This window comes from Nansenia antarctica, assembly GCF_963989245.1.
Source record: "Nansenia antarctica genome assembly, chromosome: 6".
Lineage (NCBI taxonomy): Eukaryota > Metazoa > Chordata > Actinopteri > Argentiniformes > Microstomatidae > Nansenia > Nansenia antarctica.
Genome location: NC_137676.1, coordinates 18,309,894 through 18,336,427, shown reverse-complemented (window position 1 = coordinate 18,336,427; position 26,534 = coordinate 18,309,894). Strand labels below are relative to the sequence as shown.

General features: G+C 45.5%; 1 protein-coding gene across 1 annotated transcript in view; it reads left to right on the top strand.

The window, feature by feature from the left end:
• Positions 1–23,522: 23,522 nt before the first annotated feature.
• Positions 23,523–26,534, top strand: part of LOC308161343 (sperm microtubule inner protein 11-like) — a gene marked incomplete at both ends in the record, with an annotated part of 3,340 nt that continues 328 nt past the window's right edge. The window contains 2 exons of the mRNA XM_080535348.1: positions 23,523–23,613; positions 26,161–26,352. Of these exons, the coding sequence (XP_080391474.1) occupies positions 23,523–23,613; positions 26,161–26,352 (283 nt within the window). The remainder of the gene's footprint in view (positions 23,614–26,160; positions 26,353–26,534) is intronic.

The window sequence follows — 26,534 nt, the reverse complement described above, 5'->3', positions numbered from 1 at the left end:
CCGCTGACCCTGAATCACCCACGCCTTCTTGCGCATCTTCAATAGGGTGCCAGCCAACCCCTCGTGGTTCGCCTTATGGGCCTCCCTTGCCAACAGAGTGCTGATCCATGCAGTGTAGGGGACAAGTGGGATTCCCACCTCCTTCGCCTCCTGGATTCTTCCGGAACACACCAGCAGCCCCGACCCTTCGACCTTCTTAACTACCAGTCTGTCCCAAGTCGTTTTCGGAAATTCTATTCCATCCTGTGCAGCCAGACACAGGTCGCGGAAAGCTGCGTTTAGCTCCTGGACGCCGAGGCTAACTCCGCTTCTTGTCTCCCTCTGGCGAGTAGCCTCCCACTTTGCGTTTTCCGGAGCCCTCCTGCAAACCAACCACTGCCTAACAGCTCGCCGGACCCACCCAACTACCCGAATGAGCCTGCCTATTTCGCTGAAGCGTTCTGGCTCAATCAGGTCCATGAGAGCAGCGCCCCAGAGCCTCTCCCTCTCATGCTCGGGGTCCCTGGAACTCCCAACCGGTGTGGGTGTCCCCTTCGCATTTGCTTCCTCCTCAATGGTGCTTTTCGGGTCCAGCCCCTTCCTCGCCTGAGCGCGTGTTACAGCTGCAGTGAACGCTTTCCGTTGCAGCTTGATCACGCTGTCTCGAGCACTTGCAGCCACGTCTGCCGCGGATTTCACGGGCCACTTCTCCACTGCCCACGCCAGGAACTCCGGACCGTTCTGCCAGGTCGAGCCTTCTCCCAAGCTTTCCGGCGGGCAGCCTCGTGTGACGAGATCCGCGACATTTAGGTCTCCGGGGATCCACCACCAGTCGTCAGTTGGTCCAGCCCTTTGGATCTCTCCGATCCTATTCGCGTAGAATGTTTGGTAGCCGTAGCTTTCCCTTTGAATGGCCCCCAGGACGGTCTGGCTGTCCACGAAATGAAACCACCTCTCCACACCCAGTCGACCTTGCTTCTCCCAGAAGCCCTTAAGCCTGGATGCGATTACGGCCCCACACAGTTCGGATTTAACGACATCCCCTTTCTGAGTTATCGGCGTCAATTTGGCCTTTGACTCGACCAGCCTTACAGCCACTCCCCTGGATGTTTTCCACCTCAGGTAGAGGACGGCACCGAACGCATTATCACTCCCGTCCGAGAAGGTGATGCCCCATGGCCTTCCTTCCCATCCAGGCGGGGTTAGGCTCCTCTCGAATCTGACTTTTCCAAGTCTCGCATACTCTTTGAAGAGCCTGATTGCGTCGGCTCGGAGCTCAATGGGGAGTGGGTTGTCCCATGTGTTCTGTCTGATGCCGGATTTTCCCATCTCCTGAAAGGCCCTTCTGACCAGGATGGCACCTTTTTCCTTCACCGGGGTGGCCAAACCCACGGGATCATACAGGCCCGCCACCTGGCTCAATAGCTCCCTTCTCGTTAGGGGGCACGGCGTTCCTTCCTCAATTTCTTCCTCTGAGAGATTTGTTTCTGTCCTCACCTTCAGTTTCCTTTTGGAGAAGTTGATGGAAACCATAAGGAACAACTTATCCCCTTCTGCATGGTACCCGACTCCAAGCGCTTTGTTGTCTTCCTCGCTCAGCTGATTAGGCAGCACTAACACCTCTGATTCCGGCTCCATATTGGCCTTCGTTTCTTCAGGCTGGCTTTCTTTGCTCCTCCCACTTTGACCCGACTGGGTCCATGGCTTTAGAGCGAAACCTCCAGCGTTGAGTATCCTCTCGATTCCCTCCGTGATGCTCTTCAGCTTTCTTCTGTCGTTGTGAGACGTTAGGATGTCGTCTACATAGGTGTCCTCCTCAAGCGCTCTCCGCTCTTCCTTTAGGTGGGCGAACTCTGGCAGCCTTGCCGTCTCCCTCATGGCCAGCTGGGCGATGCATCCGGCCGGCTTGTCCCCGATGTTGACGCGGGTAATTGCGTAGGTTTTGATCTTTTCTTCCGCCGTGTCCCTCCATAGAAAGCGGTGGAGGTGGACTTCCCTTTCTCGCAACCAGACAGAGTTGTACATTTTCCTAATATCCCCGATGGCTGCATGCTCTCCGGTCCGGAATCTCAACAAGACCGCACGGATGGGGTTCAGAACGTCCGGGCCTTTCAGCAGAATGCTGTTTAAGCTGGTTCCCCGAAACTCCTGGCTGCTATTCCACACGAGCCGCACCGGTGTGGAGGCAGAGTGGGGGTTTGGAGCGATCTGATGGCTTACGTACCACACAGGTCCGTCCCACTTACTGATCGTTTCCTCGTTTAACTCGACCGCAGCCCCTCTCTGGATCATCTCATGCACCTGCGCCGCGTATGCCGCTTTCCATACTGGGTCCCTCTCCAATCGCTTCTCGGTCCTCCGGAATGTAGCCTCTACCGCTCCTCTGTTGTTCGGGAGCGAGCTGGGGTCCTCAGTCCACGGGTATTCTGTGTCCCAGTGCGGCAGGTCGCTGTGGTCATCAGACATTACGTAAGTCAAGCCCCTTTTGATGATTTCGACCTCCTTTTCCTCTGCGAGAGTCATCTCTTTCCCGCCTGGTTGACAATTTCCGCAACGACACCCTCCGCATTTTGGCTCGCACGCGGCGCCGATGCTATCCCAGCTCCACCACTCGAGGACCTCTTTGCTGCTTGCAGCTGTTCTCCCGGTCCTTTCATGACCTTGCGGCTTCTGGTCTCCATCCTCTTCTTTGGCGCTGAGCGTCTTGCAGGGGATCTCCTCGAATCGTACTGCCTCCGTTCTCAGAGAACGCGCAAAGTGCGTCTGGGAGTTGTGTGCGGATTTTTCCCAACTTTCAAACAGGTCTGGGTGCGTTCCTCCCACGGTCTTCCCCAGAGGCCCGTCCCACAGCACTAAATTTCCCGTCCTTCTTATCCACTGCGGAGCAAGTCGTCCCTCTCGGTGGCTGATCAAGAGCTCGATTTCCTCAGGTCGGACCAGCTCTTTCTTCTCGACCCCAGGGAAAAACTTACAGAGTCGCTCTGGACTGATGACCTTGTCTGCACGAGCGATTGTGTCGAGCCTGTAACATACCATCTCGTGGGGACTCCATCTGTTGTTGCTCCACGCCCTGACCTTTAGCAGGTACTTATTAGTCTTGACCTTGACCTTCATTCCACCGACTCCATGCACAGTCAGTGTTACTTGCTTCCGCTCCAGTCGGAGCCGATCGGCGGCCCGGTTGGTGATATAATTTGTGTCTGAGGCGAGGTCTATGAGAGTTCCCAGGGCATATCCTGCTTCTGTTTTGACTGTCAATATCATCATTAGTACTGGATGTTCCTCTGGCCCATCCTCTGCGAAGAGACTTCCGCCTTCTGCGCCCGTGCTCAGCGTCATCGAAGCCTTACTGGTGAATGCCTTCGCCCTCCTCTCCTGTTCAGGGTTGAGTCCCAAAGAATCCAGGAATTCTCGTTGCTTGTCAGCGAACCCTGGCCCTGTCCTCTTCCCCTCACTCCATTTGGGGCACAGAAGGTAGTGATGACTCGCCCCTCCTTCATTCTGCTTGCACATTCTGCACAGGTACCGGTTACTACACTCTCCGTCGGCACCGTGCATGCCCAAACATTTCTGACAGGCTTTGCTTTGCTTTGCTATGGCTCGCTTCTCTGCCAGACTGAGACTCTTGAACTTACGGCAGAAGAATATTTTGCCACCGTGCTGATCGCTTCCACAGATGTCACACTCTTCTCTTCTTTCCGAGTTTCTGCCCGTGACTCTGGTTTCACCTCGATGTTCTTCCTCTTCTTCATCTACCGGTGAGTCTCTCTCCGTGGCCCTCGTGAATGCCCTCTTCTCCCACCTGACTGGCTTCTCTGGTGTTCCCTCAGAGGTTTCTGTGGAGCCTCGGATTCGCGCCATCCTTTCGAGGATTACTTCCTGCCTTTTCAGAAACAGAAGAAGAGCATCGAATTGCTTGTCTGGGGCGACTTGGTTTTCGGGTTCGGTTACAAAGGTAAACCAGCCTTCCTGCACGCGATCTGGCAGTTTGCTCTCGATGGCCTTAATTACAAGTGGGTTCTTCATAGCGCCCACTTCTCCTAAGTCAGTCAGGTCCATGAGGGCTCTTTCCACTGCCTGAATAAGGTCGATCGCTTTTCTCGGCTGGTTTCCTTTTACCGCTGGTATTCTTTCCAATTCCTCAATAATTTGCAGCGCGATGGTTGCCTTGTCTCCAAACCGATTCTCCAAGGCTTTGAACACGTCCTCCGCTGAGCGGTAGCTCGAGAGTTTGAGCTCCTCGAAAACCTTTCGGTCTATGCTCTCGAGGAGGTGAAGTTTCTTCACCTCTGGCGACCCCGATGGGTCTCCCTGCCTCTGCAGGCTTTCCCAATCTTTCCGCCAGCGATGAAAATCTCTCATACACCCGCTGAACACGGGCAGCCTTGTTGGAGGGAGTTTGATCTTGGGGATGGCTCCAGTGCGGTTGCCTCCATATGTGGCGCTCTCCAGCCCTGCCTCCCGGGCTTGTTCCCATGCTTCCCGCTGAGCCTCCAGTAGTTTGGCGCGCTCTTGAGCGGCTATTTCTGCTGCCTTCAACTCAATCACGGCCGCCTTCTGCCTTGCCTCAGCGATCTCTTCTTCGGCCCCCAATTTCACCTTCGCTGTCTCCTTCTCAAACTCGGCCACGCTATCAGCTGACTTCAGTCTTGCCTCAGCGGCTTTCCTTTCCAGCTTGGCAATGGCTTCTTTATTTTCTCTATTTGCCGCTCGATCTTTGGCCTCTTCTTCGGCGAGAACGTCGGCCCTTTCTCTATTCGTCGCTCGATCTTTGGCCTCTTCTTCGGCGAGAACGTCGGCCCTTTTCCTCTCATCTTCGGCGAGAGCGTCGGCCCTTTCTCTATTCGTCGCTCGATCTTTGGCCTCTTCTTCGGCGAGAACGTCGGCCCTTTTCCTCTCATCTTCGGCGAGAGCGTCGGCCCTTTTCCTCTCATCTTCGGCGAGAACGTCGGCCCTTTTCCTCTCATCTTCGGCGAGAGCGTCGGTGGCCATTTGCTTTGCTGCGGCGGCCTTGTCGGCCATTTTGTCAGTATTCTCCTTCTCAACTCTTCCAAATTCAGTCACAAACGTTTCCCAAAGTTCATCCCTTTTGTCCTCCAGCTCCTCTAGCGACTTTCTCGTGTTGCACGCCTCAACTACAGGGATCCACTCCCCCCAGCTTGATAGCAGACTTCGCGCTTTGATGATGAGGTTATCTGTGAGTGTGCTTCGTTCTTTACAAACGTCGTGGGTTGCCTCCTCTAGACTGATCCTCTTCGCGCCTTCGTGACTCCTTTCTGCTCGTCTAATTGTGGATGAAAGTTCGACTCCCGCGAACCTTGTCCACATGTTGGCCTTTAAGACGTGACCGACCTGTTCAACCTTCTGAGCTCTCTCCTCAGCGGCATTGGTGATGTCTTGAAGAAGCTGACTGTTACCTGTCTCAGGTTCCTGACTTGCTTTGGCCTTCAAACCTTCCTCATAATTGTCGTCTGCAGAGTTTAGGTCTTTCGCATTTGACAGGAGCGCTATCCACTCGCGTTTCATGTCATCTTCGCCCATCAATGCCACTGACCTGATGATGTGGCGATATCCTCTCTCAAAAGTGACTGCCAACTTTTCCCTTTCGGTCTTTAGTGCCTCCATTCTGCCTGTGACTCAGAAATAACTTGTGTGTACCTGTTTCGTCTTTCTATCTTATATCTTCAGCCCTCTCTGACTCCCTGAGCTGATTTGCGCTGGTCCCTGCACTTCCTTAACTAGTCTTCGGCAGCGGAACCAGGTTCACCGTGGGGTCATCCCAGGGATACTGCTAAAAATAAAATAATAAAGTGGGAGAGGATTTTCCTCCCCCCGACGACTTAATACCCAGGTACACACAAACCTATTTTAATGCAAACAGTCAATAGAGTCACAGAGAAGAGTGCTGGGTGTGGGTAGCTCTCTGGGTAGCTGCTATTAGCTCGCAATTCCTTTCTTGGTGGGTCTTGTAGGTTAGCCTAGCTGGCTGTGGATTCTTGCAGTTGGGTTAACCAGTTGAAGCTAGCCGTGGATTGTTTCACTCCTTGCCTGCCTAGCTAGCTGTAGCTTTGAATGCTATAAGCTCTACCGCGTGCCTGCTGCGCTATTGCGACAACTGGGCTAACGCTAGCTTAGTTTGCTAATGCCACGCTGGGTAGCAAGTGGCTATCTAGCTACAGTTGCGGGCGCCACGGCTCCGTTGCCGGCCTAGTTAGCTGTAGCTTTGAGTGCTATAAGCTCCACCGCGTGCCTGCTGCGCTATTGCGACAACAAGGCTAACGCTAGCTTAGTTTGCTAATGCTACGCTGGTTAGCAAGTGGCTAGTTAGCTACGGTCGCGGGCGCCGCTGCTCCGTTGCCGGCCTAGTTAGCTGTAGCTTTGAGTGCTATAAGCTCTACCGCGTGCCTGCTGCGCTATTGCGACAACAGGGCTAACGCTAGCTTAGTTTGCTAATGCTACGCTGGCTAGCAAGTGGCTAGTTAGCTACAGTTGCGGGCGCCGCGGCTCCGTTGCCAGCTGGCGGCTGCGTCACTAACCTGACCAGGCTTTAGCTTGCTCTTATCTCCGGTGAATGGATCCTTGTCCTCCCGGAGCTTCTGTTGCGTCCAACCGGGCTTGTATTCCTTAGCTAACTGACGGTCCGTCCTCCTGCGGTCGTCAGCGGGTGTTTTACAATTGTTCAGCTCTCCCTCTAGTTAGCTGATGGCGAATCCTCTGCTTGCTCCGGCAGTACGGGTGAAATGATGAGACTGACACAATTCGGTTTGGTTTCCTTCTTCGTCTATTAAACAGATTGTAAAACTAAACACAACACATTGATATCAGTACATGTAAATAATTAACAGTGAACAAACTAACAGAAAAGATTTAACAAGCTACACAATCATACAGAACTCAACTTACCAACTCCCATCTCTCTTCACACTGATCTCCTGTCTCTCCTGTCTCTCAGACCACACTCATTAAGCCCGCCCCCATTTCTATCTAACCAATCACTCCCCTCATGCATACTTTTAACCAATCACAATCAACAAATAAAACAACCCCCAAATGAACCCTCCCATGGATTAGCCAAACACTTATTGTACTTTTATCCATGTTGAGAGTGAATGACACAGGGACAGACAATCAGGCAGCGGGGTGCACCGAAGCGCACTGACGCTGAACCCCTCATAGTGAATCATAAGTAGGTGAACAACGTGTAGTGCTGAAATAGCTGTGTGTGGTTTGAAAAAAATAACACCAGCTCAGTAAATAATTCAAACGTAATGTTTACGTATATGTGACTGCAACACACATATGAACAGTAACAAAGCAAATTCAGTTTAATATTCTGAAAAACATTGACAACAAAATCGGTGAAAAAAAGAAAAGAAAGAAAAGTAATCCGCTTATGCGAGGGGTGGTGGTGCATAGGCCTATGCTCCTGAAACGACAGAGCAAACACGCTATTAGGGATAATAATTACAATGAGCCATTCATTCAAAATATACAAAATACAATTAGGTTATTAAATACAATAACGACAGGCTTGGTACTCACTTAATGTGAAAAGTGGCATCTCCCATCGGTCAGTATTTGCTTGATATCTGGTTATATGGACGTCACTTTAATCCGCAGGCAGTTCTCAAGTTTTTTTTTGCATCAATCGATTCCTCTCGTGCGTCTTTATCACATTCATTGAGGAAAAGGACGACTCGCATGTATAGAAAGGGAACATTGTGAGCACGGAAGATGTGAGTCTCACAACGGCTTTGCGTTGATGAAACCAGGTAGGATGAACATTATAGTTCGCTGTCCATTCCTCTTTAAATGCCCTGTTTTCACCGTCAACTTTCCTCTTTACACCTTTGGAGAGTGACATGATGTTTCTCTTGCTAGCAGGTTAAATGTTTAGCTAACTTCACCCGGCAGGCAAACAACCAATCCAATAATAATGTGACCTTGTCTGGGAGGAGGGGGGAATCATTCAGAATGAAAGTATGTTAAATAATTATTAGAATAAGCTAGGCTGCGCTACATCGTCAGTCCACACATTTATTATTCAAAACTATGGAAAAGGGTGAAACTACGTTTCAACGTTGTTGAGAATCACAACACAAACTTGCTAGTCAAGCCAAAATACTGCAACGTAATGGATTGGACTGCTACCTAGTTAACTACAACATTACTTTACATTGTTACCTAGTTAACTACAACACTACTTTACATTGTTACCTAGTTAACTACAACACTACTTTACATTGTTACCTAGTTAACTAGAACACTACTTTACATTGTTACCTAGTTAACTAGAACACTACTTTACATTGTTACCTAGTTAACAACAACACTACTTTACATTGTTACCTAGTTAACTACAACACTACTTTACATTGTTACCTAGTTAACTAGAACACTACTTTACATTGTTACCTAGTTAACTACAACACTACTTTACATTGTTACCTAGTTAACTACAACACTACTTTACATTGTTAGCAGGCTTACAAAACAAGCTGTGTTAGTTGACTAGCGATGTGTACATTTTTCGAAAGAAAAGTCAAAGCATTAGAACGTGTCACATTTTTTAACAATCAATTACTTATGAATGAATGAATGAATGGAATGAATGAATGGTCTTTATTGTCATTGCTACAGTACAGGTACCAAACAACGAAATTTAGGAGGGGTGGCTCCCCTGGTGTTAGTAAAAAAAAAAAAAATAAATAAATAAAAATCGGGCCCGCCATCTAGTGGCTCAAAAAAAAATTGGCCCGAGGCCAAACCTAATTGCCGACCCCTGGTCTAGTGGATGATGGCTTACCTAGGCGGTGCGCTCGTTCCACTTTCAGTCCACCTGGGAAGTTGTGCAGTCCTAGGAGTTTAGGTAAGAATCCTGAGTCAATGAACTCTGTTGGTCTGCCGTCCTCCACTTTCTCCGGTAGGCCAGTGATGTTTATGTTACAGCGCCTAGAACGGCCTTCGAGGTCAATCAGTTTGGTCTTCATGGTGTTGTTGGTTTTAACCAGCTCGTTGCAAAGTGTTTCTAGGGCCGCAATGCGTGTCTCGTAGTCGTTGCCACTCTCCTCCAGGTCATCAATACGTATATACGTATTACGTAATAGTATGGTCAGTTAGTGAAGTTTGGACTGCATGTAGTTTAGTGTCCAGTGCATTGAACCTCATGTTGATGTCCCCTTCTACTTTCTGGATAGCTGCAAGGATGCTAGCCAGAGAGGGCTCCGCCTGGGCATCAGGTGTAGTGGCACTCGGTTTGTTAGTCACGGTAGAGCTAGCCATTTTGCTGTTAGCATCATCACTGTCCCCGGAGTCAGAAGTGACTTTGTTAATGTTCTCAAGGAGCAAATCTGTGTCTGTCATCCTTCCCTTTTGTTTACGTCCTCTCCTTGACATTTTGTTGGCGGTGCGAGTTTACTTAATTGCAGTGGCGGGCGGTGCATTTCACACCTAGGCCTTCAGTGATGTCCTACCTGAATTATTCCACCTCTTAATACCATCATTATGACACCATGTCTCTAGAAACTATACATTTAGACAGAAACGCAGTATAACCGGGCGTTGCAATTGTTATTATAGCTGCACCTCGTCTGGGTGTATTAAACTCATTGCATGAAAACGAAAGCGTCAGTTATTTCCCGAACTTTGCTTATCGGCCTGTCGATCTCGATAGGAGGACCGTATCGAGTCCATTCGAGGCTGGTTATCTTCCTCGTGTTCATACGGTCACGGGGGTGTGTAGCGTTTTCTACGGTAGTGATTAAAAGATCGCATTGAAGCCCCACTTACTCACACAGCTGAGCCAGCAGCACACACATCTCATATGACTGTCTCCTGCAGGGGGGGACAGTAGTCCAGATGTGGTGGCTGAGCCCTCCCGCTCCAGCGCCCTGAGGTGGTCCACCACCGTGCCACCCCCGACCCTCGGCCTCGACGACACTCCTCCGTGTGTCACACTGGCACATTCTTCCTCTTTTTGCGCTTTCTTTAGTTTCCTATGAGTCGCCAGGATCTTTGTTCTGGCTGAGATCAGGGCACATTTCCAGCAGGCACATTGCAGGAAGGGACACTTGCCCGCATGGCCCTTCTGCGGGACGATCATCACGTGGTTGCGACACCGGGCACACTTGGGCTTTCGTGGAGCTTTGAGATCGTGTGAGACGGGTGACGAGTAGTCAAGTGCTCTTGAAAGATTTGACATCGTGAAATGTCTCCCCTAGCCACGATTAAACAAAGTCAGATATTTTGCCTAGATATGATATATAATCACTGATTGATTCAGATTGCTGGCTAGCTTTCGTGGAGCTTTGAGATCGTGTGAGACGGGTGACGAGTAGTCAGATATTTACCTAGATATGATATATAATCACTGATTGATTCAGATTGCTGACAGGCTTTCGTGGAGCTTTGAGATCGTGTGAGACGGGTGACGAGTAGTCAAGTGCTCTTGAAAGATTTGACATCGTGGAATGTCTCCCCTAGCCACGATTAAACAAAGTCAGATATTTACCTAGATATGATATATAATCACTGATTGATTCAGATTGCTGGCTAGCTAGCTACGCTCCTCACGACTGCCACTGCCACTGACACAATTGTCATTTAAAAAAAAGACGTGACGTGACTTTGATTGACACTTTGACCGTGAGACGTGAGAAAGTGGACGATCAACTGTTCCCACACACCTGCCTAATCTCCACCTCGATCTCCCGTTGTAGCTGTAACTTTTCCGCCACAACCTTCTTCACATTTTCCTCTGTCTCTGCCCACATCTCTCCCGGTGACTCCATAATCCCATCGACGACCAGATTGTTTCTCCTGGATTGTCCTTCCAGGTATTCCGTCTTGTCAGTGACAGCCAGCAGACTGTCGCACATTTTAAATATATCTGACTGCATTGAATTGCAGTGTTCCGTATGTTTAGCGTTGTCAGCTTTTCTGTCGTCCACGTCTTTTTGTGTGAACTGCAGGCTTGTTTTAATGTCCTGTATCTCCCTGGTTATTACCTCCATTTTGGTGTTTGTCGAGTCCATGAGAAGTTTCACGAAGCCTTGGAAGTTTTCCTGCTGCTGCCGTAACAGCGCGGAGAACATCTCCTTTTGTTGATGCAGTAGTTCTGATACCTGCGTTAGTGAAACGTACTCTTCATCTGGCTTCACTTCAGCTTTTTTCGGTGGCATTTTGACAAGTGTAAGTATATATATAAGTATATACTAACCAACAGAACTGTCTCCCAGAAGAGAAACAGAATGAACTCTAAAGGTGTAAAGGCACAAGCTGAATTATTGCATCTGACTTCTCTCCCTCTCTCTCTCTCTCTTCTCTCTTTGTGTACTGCTGCTGCTTCATTTCCAGGTAATCATGCAACTTTTTGACATCCTCCGTTAAGGGCAGGAGAAGAGGAGCATTCCACTTTGCCTCACTCAGGGTCTTCAAACATTCTCTGGACACACACTCATTCCATTTTGTGTCGTAGATCCTTCGAAAGCTGCATGCCTCTTCAGTGTTTCCTCCAGGAATTTTTAAATTGGTGGCGGAGAGCCCTATCCGATTTTTTTTCGCGTGCACGCGCATGAAACGCGCATGCGCATGAAACGCGCACGCGCGCTCAAAACAACGAACTAATTTCAACCAAAGCTAGAGGTAGGATGGCAAAAAAAATAAAATGAATATACAGAATATAAACTTGTGATACCGGTTTCCATCCATCAGCTCTGAAGGTTTACGTTACTCACGGATCCAATGTCCTTCCAAACGAGCAGTCTTGGCTCCGTCTCAAACACAACAGGAAAAGTATGTCCAACTTGGCGAAAGTTTCCCAGTGTTTCCAACTTGCGCGAGTTCTTCAATTTGCGACAGTTTTTCAGCAGGGATGGTTGAGTCTGCACGGTTCTCATGCCGGTTCACATTTAGACCAATCAGGAGTAGCCCTTGTGTCACGTCGTCAACTGATTTTGGATCAGCGGTTAGAGAGAGATGGGCCTGGATTTAGGTGCACTTATAGTCAACATCCATTATAGCGCTGATCTAGGATCAGATATATTTGAATCAGCAAAAATGTTCAGAGGTGGATTTTTTTTTTTTTTTTTTTTTTTTTTTTGTGGACTGAATCAATTTGTGGCGGAGGAAATTCATTCGTGGCGGCCCGCCACCAATAAATGCATATAGAGGAAACACTGCTCTTCCGCTGCCTTTTTGTCCTGTTTGATGAGCGCATCACTCTCCAGGAGCATAGACATTCTGTTCAGGCTATTGCCAAGTTTCAGTGGAAGTGATAGAGATTTTCCTTTTCTTGTCTTGGTTTGTGAAGTGTGTTTCACTGCCTCGACTGTGAGGTAGAAGTTTCCTGGCATGACATATTCTTTTATGGTCCTCAGTGGTGTGACCTCACTACCATACAGAACAAGTCGACCCAGCTCCCTTAACTTCTGGCGCATGTATTCATGTTTTCCAGGTTCAGATCCGTGCTTGTTGTAGAGGTACTTTGCGAACTCCATTATGCACCAGTATCCTTTGACTGTGTCTGCAATGTTGTCCTGGTTCATTTTGGTTACAAGCTTCCAGACATCCTCGGACACCCCATGGGGGGAGGGTTCGGCAAAGCCACAGAGGGCTTGAACTCTGTTTCTTCCTTTTTTGTCACTGTTTGGCTTGAAGTTGCATTTGTGTCTCCACAGTGCTCTTTTCGTAAACAAGCCTTTGCAGTGGACACAGTGCATATAATTCTGCCCTCTGGTGTCTTCTTTTGGCTGCTTACATGCGACTAGAGTCCCTATGCCTGTTTCCAAAACTTCTGCATTGTGTGCATAGTTACCTCTGTTCCGTAGTTGTTCTAAATGCAACCGCCTTTGATTTGAAGCCTTTGGAAAACTGAACGCCTTTGCAACCTCAGGCTCCTTGCTGTGAGCACACTCCAAGTGCCTTGCAATTTTTACGACAGCCGACTTACAAAACAGACAGAATTGCTTTTTGTTGTAACATCGAGAGCCATCTGCTTTTTTGCTCACAGCGGGAATGGACACAGGGGTGCTTTTTGCACACGGGGGTGCTTTTTGCACACAGGTGTGCTTTTGGCACGGGGGTGCTCTTTGCACAGGGGTGCTCTTTGCACTGACAATTTGACGTGGTGGCTGTTCTCTGTCCTCCTCCCAATCATTGTCATGTGAACTTTCATCATGAGATGGAACATATGTTTTGTCATTAAAAGTGTCAGCATCGGACAAGTCCAAATCATTATCCATGTCATCACAACTGTCTGATCCATCAGGTTGGATGCTGGTGGACGGCTTGACTGTAGCTGGCGTCCATGGAGTTTGGAGGCTGGTGGACAGCGTGACTGTAGATGGCGTCCATGATGGTTCACCAAGAACCTTCTCGTTATCCATGTCATCACAGTTGTCATCACAATTGTCCAAATGGTCATCTGATCCATCTTGCGGCAGCGAGTTGGAGCTGTTCTCACAGATCTGCGAGGACTCCAGAGCAGTGCCCGGTGCAGCTGTGGAGGCAGCAGGAGACGGGTGGTGCTGCTGTAGCTCTGCAACTGTACGGGATAAAAAAAACAATAAATGGTTGTCTCAATTATCCATTTTTGTTACTAAATAAGGACAAAATAAACATATAAACACATACATAGACACACCAAGGGCAAAATAAAAACAAACCAGGAACCGAGGACAGTACTCATGCTGACCGGTTCACTCACCAGAGATCTTCTTTTTGTGGAGGAAGGAGATGTATCTCTGCAGCTTCCGCTGTGTGGAGGGCTTGAGCTCTTCAATCACCAAATCAAACTCCTCGGGTTTGGAGTACTCCATTGAGTGTTCCTCAAACTGGACAATTTTTATCACTTGGCTCAGCTTTTCGCAGGGGACCTTGAGAATGTCTTCCCTGAGCTGTACCATCTCCTGGACAGACATGGGTTTACACGCCTTCGCCCTCTGGGAGGCGAGCATAGAACTGTTCTTCACCCCTTTCTTCTTACTGCAGAGCCAGGACACAATACTGTCAGTCATCTTCCCATTAAAGGAGCAATAAGCCATGTTGACACAAGTACTATCAGAAGTATTTTTCATTGTGATTCTTGTAATTCTCTACAACCAGAGAGTGATGGATCTATGACATGGTCTGTAACACACAAAAAAAACTATGGGGCTGAAACTCCCCGATAGTTTTTCTAGATTACATAATCTAGGGGGAGGTTGGGATCAAGTTCAGGTCAGCCCTAAAATGTTTCAGGCCTTTAGAATCTGAAAACACATGAGTTACGGTTTAAACTTCTAGGTGAAACCTCTCTCCGGATGATCTAATGTAGCAACAACCACTTTTTTTTTTCTTTTTTTTTTTTTTTCCAGATTTTATCCCTTTTTTCACCCAATTTGGTAGCCAATTGAACCCAACCTAGCATCCAATTATCCCCTGCCTATTGCGAGGGATCCGCCGCACGACCCCGCGGCCGGCAGTCCCAGAAGAAGCAAGGTTGTGTTAATACAGCAGACAGGATGTTATCATTATAACTCAATTATAACTTTAATATACTAATATAGCTCTGTCACAGGGTGTAGTCACACACTGACTGCATCATGCTCTATGTACAACACACTGCTCGTTTCAACACTGTACCTCGTCACAGGGCAAGCACCTCTAGCACCACCTAGTGGCAGAGAGAGGGTGAGTACAAGCGAGGTGCTGTGTGCTCGTTGTTGCAAGGCAAGGCAAGCCGCCGTCCCCTTCTAAAGGCAAAGCAGCAGGATACAACATACTGTATATAACATACTGTACAGCATGGGAGGGACAGAGATTCAAAAACCTGGTCAGAGAAGAAGAAGAGAGGGAAGGAGGTAGGGAGAAATGGAGAGAGGGAGTGAGGGAGAAATGGAGGGATGGAGAGAGGAAGAGGGAGTGAGGGAGGGAGGGTGGGAGGTAGGTAGGGAGGTAGGGAGAAATGGAGGGATGGAGAGAGGGAGAAATTGAGGGATGGAGAGATGGAGGGAGGGAGGTAGAGAGAAATGGAGGGATGGAAAGATGGCCAGTGCTTAGACCGCTACACCACCGTGGGGCCTCACTTTGGGTTTTGTTCAATAGAATGAAGGCAGGGGTGGAGATATTTGCTGATGCATTTTTCAAAAGGCACCTTGTTTAAAGTCATCATCCCCAATTTGTTTTGTTTCTGTAGTGTCAAGTAATGTGACTTGGGGTGTTAGTCGTGGGGTGTTAGTAGGATGCGGTGTGAGTGACCTACCCTGACTTCTTGGTCTTGTGTGGGAGCAGATCCTTGTTGTTTTTGGAGAGCTGAATAGCTGGCAAAGGCTCCTGAGCCCCCTCTTCCTCTTGCAAGACACTGTTATCTAGGGTCATGACAGTAGAGTCTCCACCACACTAAAATATGAAATAGAATCAGTTATTTAGAATTAGTAAGTAGTAGTCACCATATTTAATACACCAAAAAAGTGTGTCAGTGCCATCAGGAAGTTTGAGTTGGGGATGGGTATGAGGTTCCCACACGGCTACACCAGAGAAAGTGTGAGTGCCATTAGTAACTATTAGTGGGCTATGGGGTCCAATTTTGGGATAACGGCAGTGACTAGAGAAGTGAACTGGCTCCCCTACAGTCACCAGTTCAAATGATCAGTGGCATTCGCAGCCCTCAAACCAGCAACTCTCCAGTTAATAGCAGAATGCCCTCACCACTGTGCCACTAGGGATGCTGGATATTGGTTAATTGAACTTAATTTACATGGCAAGATGCAGTTCTCTCCGGCAGTGACAAAATTGTCTTCACCACCCTAAACATGAATAGGCTATATGCCGAAGCTCCTCTACTTCCTGAAAGTAAACGGGCGTCTTTGCTTCCTGTCTTGTACTATTGGATTAAGTGATTAATCAGGTGTGTGCTGGGTGTGCCCAATGTGTGCTGCACATCTGATTAATCACTTAATCCAATAGTAAAGGACAGGAAGCAAAGATGCCAGTTTCCTTTCAGGAAGTAATATCTATATATATGCCTCCCCAATTGTCCTGGTGAAAAAGAAAGATGGCAGCCTCCGTATGTGTGTAGACTATCGCCAACTGAACAGCAGAACACGGAAGGATGCCTTTCCTTTACCTCACATTGAGGAGTCATTGGATGCCTTGTCTTGTCCTAACCCTACTCTGAGAGGGCTTGAAGTAGAAGACATCTCTTAAATGTTTAACCATTAGGGGGATGTAAAATGTCCATCCTTGCTGGCTTCCTTCCTTCCTGGACCAAGTGAGATCGGCTATCACATTTAGAGGAGAGGAGGGGAGGAAGGATATATGTTTTCACAGTGTTGGAACGAGGCCATAATTATTACTTACATAAGAGGGTTAAGCACGCCCTCAGCAGGCTGTCAACCTGTCTGTCTGTCTGTACATGTGTACACCAAACACCTGGGAAGAGCATTTACAAGTATAGTAAGAACAAAATGTTTGTAGCCTGGGTATCTGTGTATGTGTCTGTCTGGTTTAGACCATACTACGTAGGTGCCTCGCTCAAGCAGCAACACGTTGTCTAAAGCAAAAACAGAATGCTCCCAGGTGAACACACTTGAGCAAATTGGGTTTTGAATTATTCTCCATAAGGGATGTGTAAATATTGATATAAATAGTTGGTTGTTGATACTACATTCACAAGGTGAATGTCACCTGGATGATGTTCTCTTAATACAGTAAAGTGCCTTGTTGTGTAATTGTTCTATAAACAAAGGTGGTAAAAAAGACAATCAGAATTAATGGAAATTTTGCACAGGGAATTAATGATTCTCTAAAAAAAAAAAAAAAGTATTTTATTATGTAATGTTCTAGCAACAAAATCTATTTTATTCAATCTTAATGAAGCCAAAGCTGACTTTGTGTGTGTGTGTGTGTGTGTGTGTGTGTGTGTGTACACAAACTGATCAGCCTCGAATAAGACAATAACTAATGATGTAAATGCTATACTGCTCAATATCAAACAGAAACAATCGCAAACACGAAACAACCGCCTCTTTGTTTCTACAGACACGGCGAAGAGACAAACTATAACACAGTGATTACCAACAGCCTCTAGCTGCATCCTCACTAAAACACTTTTCTCAAACAGGAAACAGGAGGATTTTTGTTTGGCCTCAACCTGAACCATTCAAACAACAAGCTCACAAACGTCACTATCAACAACATAACACCTTCGAAAACTGAAACAGGCAATAAATAGAGCTTGGTTTGTTTTTTAAACCCCAAACATGAACATGAGGCCGTAGCTGTATGAGTGTAGCCAGAGGCTGTAGGCCTAGTCAGAGGCTCACTGTCTCAGTGTGTGCTGGTTCAGGCTGGGTCTGTCTCAGTGTCTGCTGGTTCAGGCTTGGTCTGTCTCCTCGCCTCACCCAGCTCCTCCTCTAGGTGGCAGAGCTGAGCCAAGTTCAGCTGCTCTACAGACACAGACCCAAAACACACACAAGCATTATCAGGGTATATACAGGAATCTTGAGGTTAATTTCAATACCTTTCTAAGACTTTTTAAAGACCTTGTCAATATTTTTCCAGACCTCACCGCCACTTCGAGCTGTTTACATCAGTGACACCTTTAACTTAACAGTTTTAGTTTGCAATAGACTAGACCACTATCATAGAATTTCCGGTTCATCTTTGTTTTTTTATAAAACTAATAAATTATTTTACTCAAAGTTTTTAGGACTGAAATTATTTGGACAGTCTAATTCAGAAAAATACCTACAAAAATTCAAGACCTCATAAAATCGTGATAAGACTTTTTTTTTATTATTCTTTTTTTTTTTTTTTCTGAGTGGGGCAGTCCCACTCATATTTTTCATTTTTTATTTGACAGATACAGTGAAGATTTAGACAGGAAGGAGGGGTGAGAGAGAGAGGAGGGATTACATGCAGGATATGTCCCGGCCGGAATTCGAACCGGGGACCCTGCGGTTACATGGTCGACGCTTAACCCGCTACGCCACCTAAGCGCCCCAATACTTTTTAATACTTATTAAAACCCGTCGACACAGTGCTGAACGTGGAACGCTCCTCAGTTGTTAGGAGCGCCGCAAACTGGAGTCGGAGAGTGGCTGTATGGCACCTAGTAGGTTTACCACAGTACCTTTGATCAGCGTGCGTAAAGTTCTACTTTTCCGAATAGTCACCAAGGCACGCTGCAAGCGCCCCGTTGTCCAGCTGAAGCCCCGTAATATGGGATTGTAGTGCTGCACACCTGGATTTTATAACGTTGTATTTGATAACGTTTATTCCGTTCTGCTTTTATTTGATAGTCTGGGTCTTATAGGGCTCTCCCAACCCGAGGTGCTCTCCGCGCTCTCTTCCTGCTGATTGCGCGATTTCCTCTGTGTGTGTGTGTGTGTGTGTGTGTGCGTGCTCCGTAGTAGTATGCAGTTATGGAATTTATTGTAATAAAGTTTATCTGGTAGGTATTAAACCTGGATAGGCTGAGAGCCGCTGCCACCACCTTTGTTTTACCGGTCTGGTCCGGATGTCAGAACCCTGAGAATACCACTCACACGACCACAGTGTACCAAAAAGATATATCACTTTATTTAATAAAATACAAGTTCAAGTTCATCAGCTCTGCGCGGGTTACTAGTGGGCCGCTAGGAGACCGGCCCTACCACGACCTATCCCCCCTCCACACAGTCTGTTCCCCCCCCCGGGCAGCCCTCGCTCGGGAGCGGAGCGGAGCGAATTACGTGTGAAATTAGCATGCTAGCAGGTGTTTTCATATCAAATGTTATATATTATATAGCTGACTAGTGAGCCTGCATCAACCTTAATGCTATTCAAGTGCAAGAAGATTACATTTGTCTTCGCAGTTTAAGATACACACATTAATCTGCTGCGGTAGTAAACACAGCGCAGTAGAATGACGTCACAGGCGGTCAGATATTGGCCCTAGTCTGGAACGCACGTCGAACGTTCGAACGATTAGCAAACGATTAGCAAGAGCGTTCGAATGATTAGGCCGTTGATGGCCCTGCCAGGATTTGGCAGTGCCAGGTTTTGGCATGACAGAACCAGTATCCAGCAGCACCTTGATGCGATTGACCAGAGCCAACAAGCATCTTCTAGCAGTGGGGACCAGGAGGAGCATCATCCATGCGTACTTCATCATCCTGGACAAGCGAGCCTTGCCGTGCAAGTCAACAAGTGCTCTTGGTGCCTTCGATGAGCTGTTCAAGACTCACTTCGTTTTTTGTACTGCTTACAATACATCTCTGCGCAGCATGTACACCTTTATCCAGACAACTGTGTACAACATAGACATAGGTAAGGTGAAGGAAACTCCAAGGGTTGCTGAGCTTAGAGCCAAACTCCTGCACTAATGCCTTAGAGGTAAACTGCACTGATGCCTGTTATATGTTTTGTTTGCCATGCTACTCATGGAAGTACCAACTTGCTTGTGAGGCATCTCAAGTTGGTACATGGAATGTGCCCTGGTAGAACTCTTAGACTAAAATGTGGTCAAGCAGATTGTTGTCGTGTATTTGGTACCTTTTCAGGCTTTAGGAAGCATTTGAACAAGACACATGCAGGAGACTGTCCAATTTTGTTAAACGCTAACTTTGATGCTAATGCAGATAATCCAGCTATTGATAATCAGCCAAGTAATGTTGATTTGCCTTCCAATTCTAGTTGTAGCCATGTTGTACCAATATGTAACAAGAATGTACATGAAATGTGTGCATCTGCTATTGCACAACTGCAGGCTGCAGGTGTAGGTCAAAACACTGTAAATAGTTTTGTATCTTCAATGGAAGAAGTTGTTGAAGAGATACAGGGTCAAGTTAAAGACGCAGCTACATTATCTTCAAACGACCCAGAAACTGTAAGAAAAATCAGCTGCTTCTCTTACTACTACAGATAGTAAATATAGTGTTTTCTCCTGTTCTAACAGAGGGTATGACTATCTATCTTAAACACTTAATAGCTGAACATCATAGGCTTTTCAAGTATTTGTTTCCTGATAGAAATCTCTTACCGAAACACCACTTCATGATACATTATCCTCGTTGTATACGGAATATTGGGCCCATTCTTCACTCATGGTGTATGCGCTATGAGGCTAAACACTATTTCTTTAAAAAGCAACTGAAGAGTTTTAAGAATTACACTATGACCTTAGCCAACAAACACCAAAATTACATGGCATATAATTGGGAAACATTCAGCCAGGATAGATAAAGTATAGGTCCAGGAAAGATGTCAAGGGTCAATGACCCGATTGCTGTCAAGTTGAATGTCTCAGTGCACACATTATTTTTTTTATTTTTTTTCAGATTTTATCCCTTTTTCACCCAATTTGGTAGCCAATTGAACCCAACCTAGCATCCAATTATCCCCTGCCTATTGCGAAGGATCCGCCGCACGACCCCGTGGCCGGCAGTCCCAGAAGAGGCCGCCAGGCAGACTAGCTGACTGGCTCCTCGAGCCCAGCACCTGTTATTCCGGCACCCCGGGGGCGCTGTTGCGCGATGGATCCTTGTCCGGAAATACTCCTATACCGCCCTTGGGAGCGGCCGCCCAATATGCTGCTCCCCGTGTGTGCCCCAGCCATATCCGGATCTGGCGAGCTGGGATACGATCCCAGTCCCCGGTGGGCAGCTTGCACTAGTGGCCAGTGCTTAGACCGCTACACCACCGCGGGGCCCACACATATGTTTTGTCAGTTAAATGGGTGAAGTACCATGGTACAGAATATCGTCTTGATTTGGTCATTATGTGGTGAATTTGTCAGTGAAATGCCAGTATTTTACAAAATTAAGGATATTGTTGTGAAAGAGGAGACTGTTTTTTTGGTTGGGTCAGCTCTTGAAACCATATGTTTTGATGATCATATGCATGCATTTAACGTTGTTTTGAAGCAAAGTCCACCATGCAAGGTATTTAATGTGAGTGACATCATGTACCACAAACCTTTTGATCTGCTCATGTCAAATGGAGCAAGGGATTCTTTTGACTACATTGTCCCCTACTGTCAGTTGATAACAGTTTAAGTAAAAGGTGGACATCCTGAGTTTCAGCCCTGGCTAAAAGCTATGGACAAATTCTTTCTTTTTATTTATTTTTTGTCTGTCCATAGAAACCAAAATGATTATTTTATTTACTTTTAAATTGGTCGGTGCGATTTGTATAGGCCTATAGGTCAAATGTTATGTTTGAATTGTTTGTTCTTAAATAAACATTTTAAGAACATATTTTAATGTTTTAAACATTTTTCTTGAATTACATTCACATTATTGTGAATTCCAAGTGCTTTGATTTCCATTTACAAGGGATATAGTAATTACATTGTAATTTACAACACTGGACAGAGTTAAAACACATGTTTACACTAATAAGAGTCACCCCAGATCAGCACTAGTGAGTAATTACATTAACACTGGACAGAGTTAAAAACCAATTTTTACACTAATAAGAGTCACCCCAGATCAGCACTAGTGAGTAATTACATTAACACTGGACAGAGTTAAAACACATTTTTACACTAGTAAGAGTCACCTCAGATCAGCACTAGTGAGTAATTACATTAACACTGGACAGAGTTAAAACCCATTTTTACACTAGTAAGAGTCACCTCAGATCAGCACTAGTGAGTAATTACATTAACACTGGACAGAGTTAAAACCCATTTTTACACTAGTAAGTCACCTCAGATCAGCACTAGTGAGTAATTACATTAACACTGGACAGAGTTAAAACCCATTTTTACACTAGTAAGAGTCACCTCAGATCAGCACTAGTGAGTAATTACATTAACACTGGACAGAGTTAAAACCCATTTTTACACTAGTAAGAGTCACCTCAGATCAGCACTAGTGAGTAATTACATTAACACTGGACAGAGTTAAAACCCATTTTTACACTAGTAAGAGTCACCTCAGATCAGCACTAGTGAGTAATTACATTAACACTGGACAGAGTTAAAACCCATGTTTACACAAGTAAGAGTCACCTCAGATCAGCACTAGTGAGTGTCAATATAACACGTGAAAAGGAGAGAGAGCGTATGAGAGATCAGCTCGGCATGATGGCCATAGAGCTGGAGAAAGCTCAGAAAAAGGTAAGCCTACAGTACAGGCACTTCAATTAATAATTGGACTTATTGACATAATTTAATTGAAAACAGGTCAAAAAGAGTTGATCGTCATGTTATGAAGCCTGAAGTTGTTGTCATTGTGTGGTTTTGTATTTCTATATCATATCTGTTGTTGTTTCAGTCAAATTAAATTGCCATTAAAGGCCCGCCACAGGCTCAGTTTCTTCCCCTCAGCCGCCAGGCTGCTAAATGACTCTGGCTTCCCCCTCCCCCCCCGCCTCCAAGCCTGCCCAGGACTGAACATGCACTGGACCTTGAATAACTCTGCACTGCACTTTATATACAGCACTATCCATGAACTGTCTGTCCTGTGTTGTCCTGTTTTTGCATTTGTATTTGTACTTGTTTTGTTCATGTAGCCTATATGTGAAAAAAGCATAAATGCACCTTCTGTAAATGTCAAAACAAATTCCTATATGTGTCAAGCATAATGGCAATAAACGTAATCTGAATCTGAATCTGAGAGGATCCTTTAAATGCATCAAGACAAAGACCAGGACAGGCCTGACAAGAAAGTGAATGACAGAAAAGACAGAGGGAAGAAAAAGGAGTCCTGGCTGCTAAGGATGATCGTTATCCTTCTTATTAACTATTGTCAAACCCTCTCCACCATCCCCTTCCCCCCTTCCTCCTTAGTGTGTACTTTTTATGACCACACTTGGATTCTCCTTAAAGCCTTATTATTGCATTCTCTGCCAAATATATTGACAGATAAATAAACTTTTGATTATTTCCTAAACACCATGACTGAAGTACTATGTTTATAATACACCCACTCATTCAAGTTCACGTTGTTCTAGTAGTTCAGTGAAACCATATAAGATATAGTGAAACAATCAATATATCACAATTATTGCATTTGTAGGCAAATCATTTCTTAGGCCTATTTCAAATTTGCAATTGTATTCATTATTAGGTAAAGTGCAGCAGATCCATCACCACTAGGGAATATTGGGAAGTGCAATGTTACTTTAACATTGCCTTTCCCACTCTCCCTTCAGGTTGAGACACCCGTGGCAGTATAACTCACATAATCAGCCAAAGCTTTGTGAAACATTTACAATCTGAATTCATCTCGATGTAATTGCGTAGACATCCAGTGGTAAGCCTAAATGGATTTATGTTGGACATTTCTCATGGTCCCAAATTGGAAACTAAAACGTTGATGAACTTGTTACCATTATAGTTTCTACATGATTGCAGCCAGCACCCATAATAAACGTTTATTCCTGCTAAAACAAATGACAAGGATGACCCAGGCCCCACCACGGCTGTCCAGACGCTCAACTCATGGGCGGTCCTTGTTACCATGGTTTCGTATAAAACAGAAGTTGTGATTTATTTCGGTAAAGGTAGCCTGCGGTTTGCCCACGTTGTCTCGCTATCCCGGACAGCTCCAGACTGTTGCTGGCAACGGTGCTTGATGGCTTTCTTCGGGATTACACATTTGGGCTATCAAAATCCCATTGGAGATAAAATGTTACTGAATCCAAGAAGAGAATCGGCTTCCTGCGGTGAGTAGGAGCCACTAGCCAGACAAGTGAGGAGCGCTTTTATTTGCGTATCAGTAAGTAAGCTAACGCGTTAGCCAGCTAGCCCGTTGTTTGGAAGTTTGCCCTGTCCATTACTTCTGTACCTATAACGTCTGTGTTACATTTTTTTACGATTGCTAACTCACCATGTTCAATACTGAAACCACAGTTTCACAACTCTTCATACAGTCAGCAGAGCAGAAACCCATGTGAACAACACTGTGACTCTTTCTCTGTGATTTGTGCATTGCTTTCATACAGAATGCATTCAATGACTACGTTCTCCAAATGCCATAACACTTCTCTCATTCAAACTCCCCCACTTGCAAAATACTATGTATTTGCAACACATTTTTTCATTGCTAACATACTGTGTTCAAAACTCTTTAGAACACGTTCAAAACTGAATTATTTGGTGCAATTTTGCAGTAATCATATTCCTATCATATATGACAGAAAGCTCGCAATAAACAGTTTTTTTGCACAGTGTTTGAGTGTGCAGATGCTGTTATTTTGCACTCTATTGATACTCTTCAGTTCCAGAACCTCAGCAAAGTCTGATAACGGATGAGTGGTGGTATTTTCACTATTTGCAGTAATCATATTGAAATGTCTAGAAAATATATACAATGAAATGAAATAGACTAGATGCATTGCCAGGGAAGACATTAGATGTGACCAGATGCAGAACAGAGGGTGGACCAAAACCCTCAGGAGTGAGACATTTTTGGTGTGATTGCTATTGTATTGTCGGCCTGGAATTTCTGTTTTTACTTTTTATTTGAACTTCCACTTTATTTTTCACTTTTCATTTTACACAAGTAAATGTAGTGTACTTTGAAGGAAATGTACCGTACATTACTTTCTGCAAAGATACTGAAAAAAAGGATAAAACAGAATACGTAAAGGATAGAAGCAAAAGATAGAATAAAAGATAGAAGCAAATTGCGGCATTTCTGATTCATTCTTGTTGCCTAATACTTTACAGTTGTACAGTCAACTATTCTGTCTATGATTACTATAAATCAAACCATTTTTATAATGAAATATTCATTCTTGTGAAAATCATTCAAACTATGTAATGCTCCCTGTTGCCCATCTAAACTCCCTGTTACCCATCTAAACTCCCTGTTGCCCATCTAAACTCAGAAAGGCTGTAAATTTCAAAATAAAAGTGGGTAACATTAATATCACAAGAAAAGAGGATATTACATACCTGGGCTCCATCTTAGAGGCAAATCTTTCCGGAGATAAAATGGCAGCAAAAGTAATCAAAAAAGTGAACCATAGAACTAGATTCTTGTACAGGATATCCTCACTTGTAAGTAAAAACACACTGAGGACCCTATCAGGAGCTCTCATTCAATGTCACTTCGACTATGCCGTAACATCATGGTACTATAGAACCACAAAGGCCCATAAAACAAGACTCCAGACAGCCCAAAATAAACTGGTTAGGCTTCTGCTAGGCCTCAACCCTAGGACACATCTAACCGCTGCTCATTTTTTGAGCCTTGATTGGCTACGAGTAGTTGACAGAGTGCAGCAGCTTGCACTGGGCCTGGTCTTCAAGTTACGCTACACCACAAAGACACCCAAGTACCTGTCAACATACTTCCAAAAAGTGAACAACGTCCACACATACAATACCAGAGGAAGCTCCACGAACCACGTTCAACCGCGTTGCACCACAAACAAGGGGTTAAACTCGTTTGCAAACTATGCAGTAAAAATGTGGAACGCCCTTCCTATAATCTTAAAGGAGTGCAAAACACTGCCCACCTTCAAAACCACTCTCAAAAAACATTTACAGGAGGCTGCAATCCGTAACTGGACCCTCTAAATCAAAAATCAGATTAAAAGACCTGAACTACCCACTGTACATACTTTGTGTTTTGTCCCCCGCCCCCACCTGTGGTGTATGTCCCCACCTGTCCTACCCGCTGTACATACCTTATGTTTTGTTGTATTGTTCTTCCCATGATGGATGTATGTTTATCTTGTAGATAGTACTAGTTATTTGTCTGTATTATCTTGTAGATAGTACTAGTTTTTTTTTGTCTGTCTTACATGTAACGATGAATTGAGAATCAAGGACCCCAATTGAAATAAGCCAGTGGCTTTCTTGGGTTTTTATCCTGTTAGTTGACCTTGTATGTAATATGTACTTTCATGTACCTACTTCTGCAAATCTTCTAATAAAGTTTTCAATCAATCAATTAGTGTTTTGTAAGTCAGAATGTTATGAATGACAGTGTATGCTTCTGAGTGAACATTGTTGACAGTGTGTGGTTGAACGAGCTTCTTTTGAGACATGAATGAAGTCATTGGCCAACATGAGTGTTACGAATGCAGACTGTATGAAGAGTTGTGAAACTGTGGTTTCAGTATTGAACATGGTGAGTTAGCAATCGTAAAAAACTGTAACTCACTTTTAAACGATTGTAGTTGTATCAGTGCAGTGATTTCTAGCTATGGATGATTGTAAGTATTCAGTCTACAGTAGGCCTACTACACCTCCCTCTACAGATGATGAGTTTGATTCAAGAAACTGGACTAAACAGTCAGGACCACTGCCCCCCATTCAAGTCCAGAGGGGACCCCCCAAATGCACAGACACATGCAGCATCTACAACCAGCCGATCCCCTACAGCCCAGACATACACAAGGGAAGCCAGGAGCGGTACAGAGAGATGCTCAAACGGGTTCAGACACCCAGATGTAAGTTACAGTAGAGGACTTAGCTCTGTTTTTTTAACTGCATGGAAATAGAATGAGTTGGACAGACATGCTGGTCTCTCAGACCTGAACTGTGCCATTAAGAAAGAAAGTCAAGACGTCAGTTTGAATATACTGTAACTGTATAGTGGTGGGGAGTCAGTCAAGCTCACTTTGAAATATCA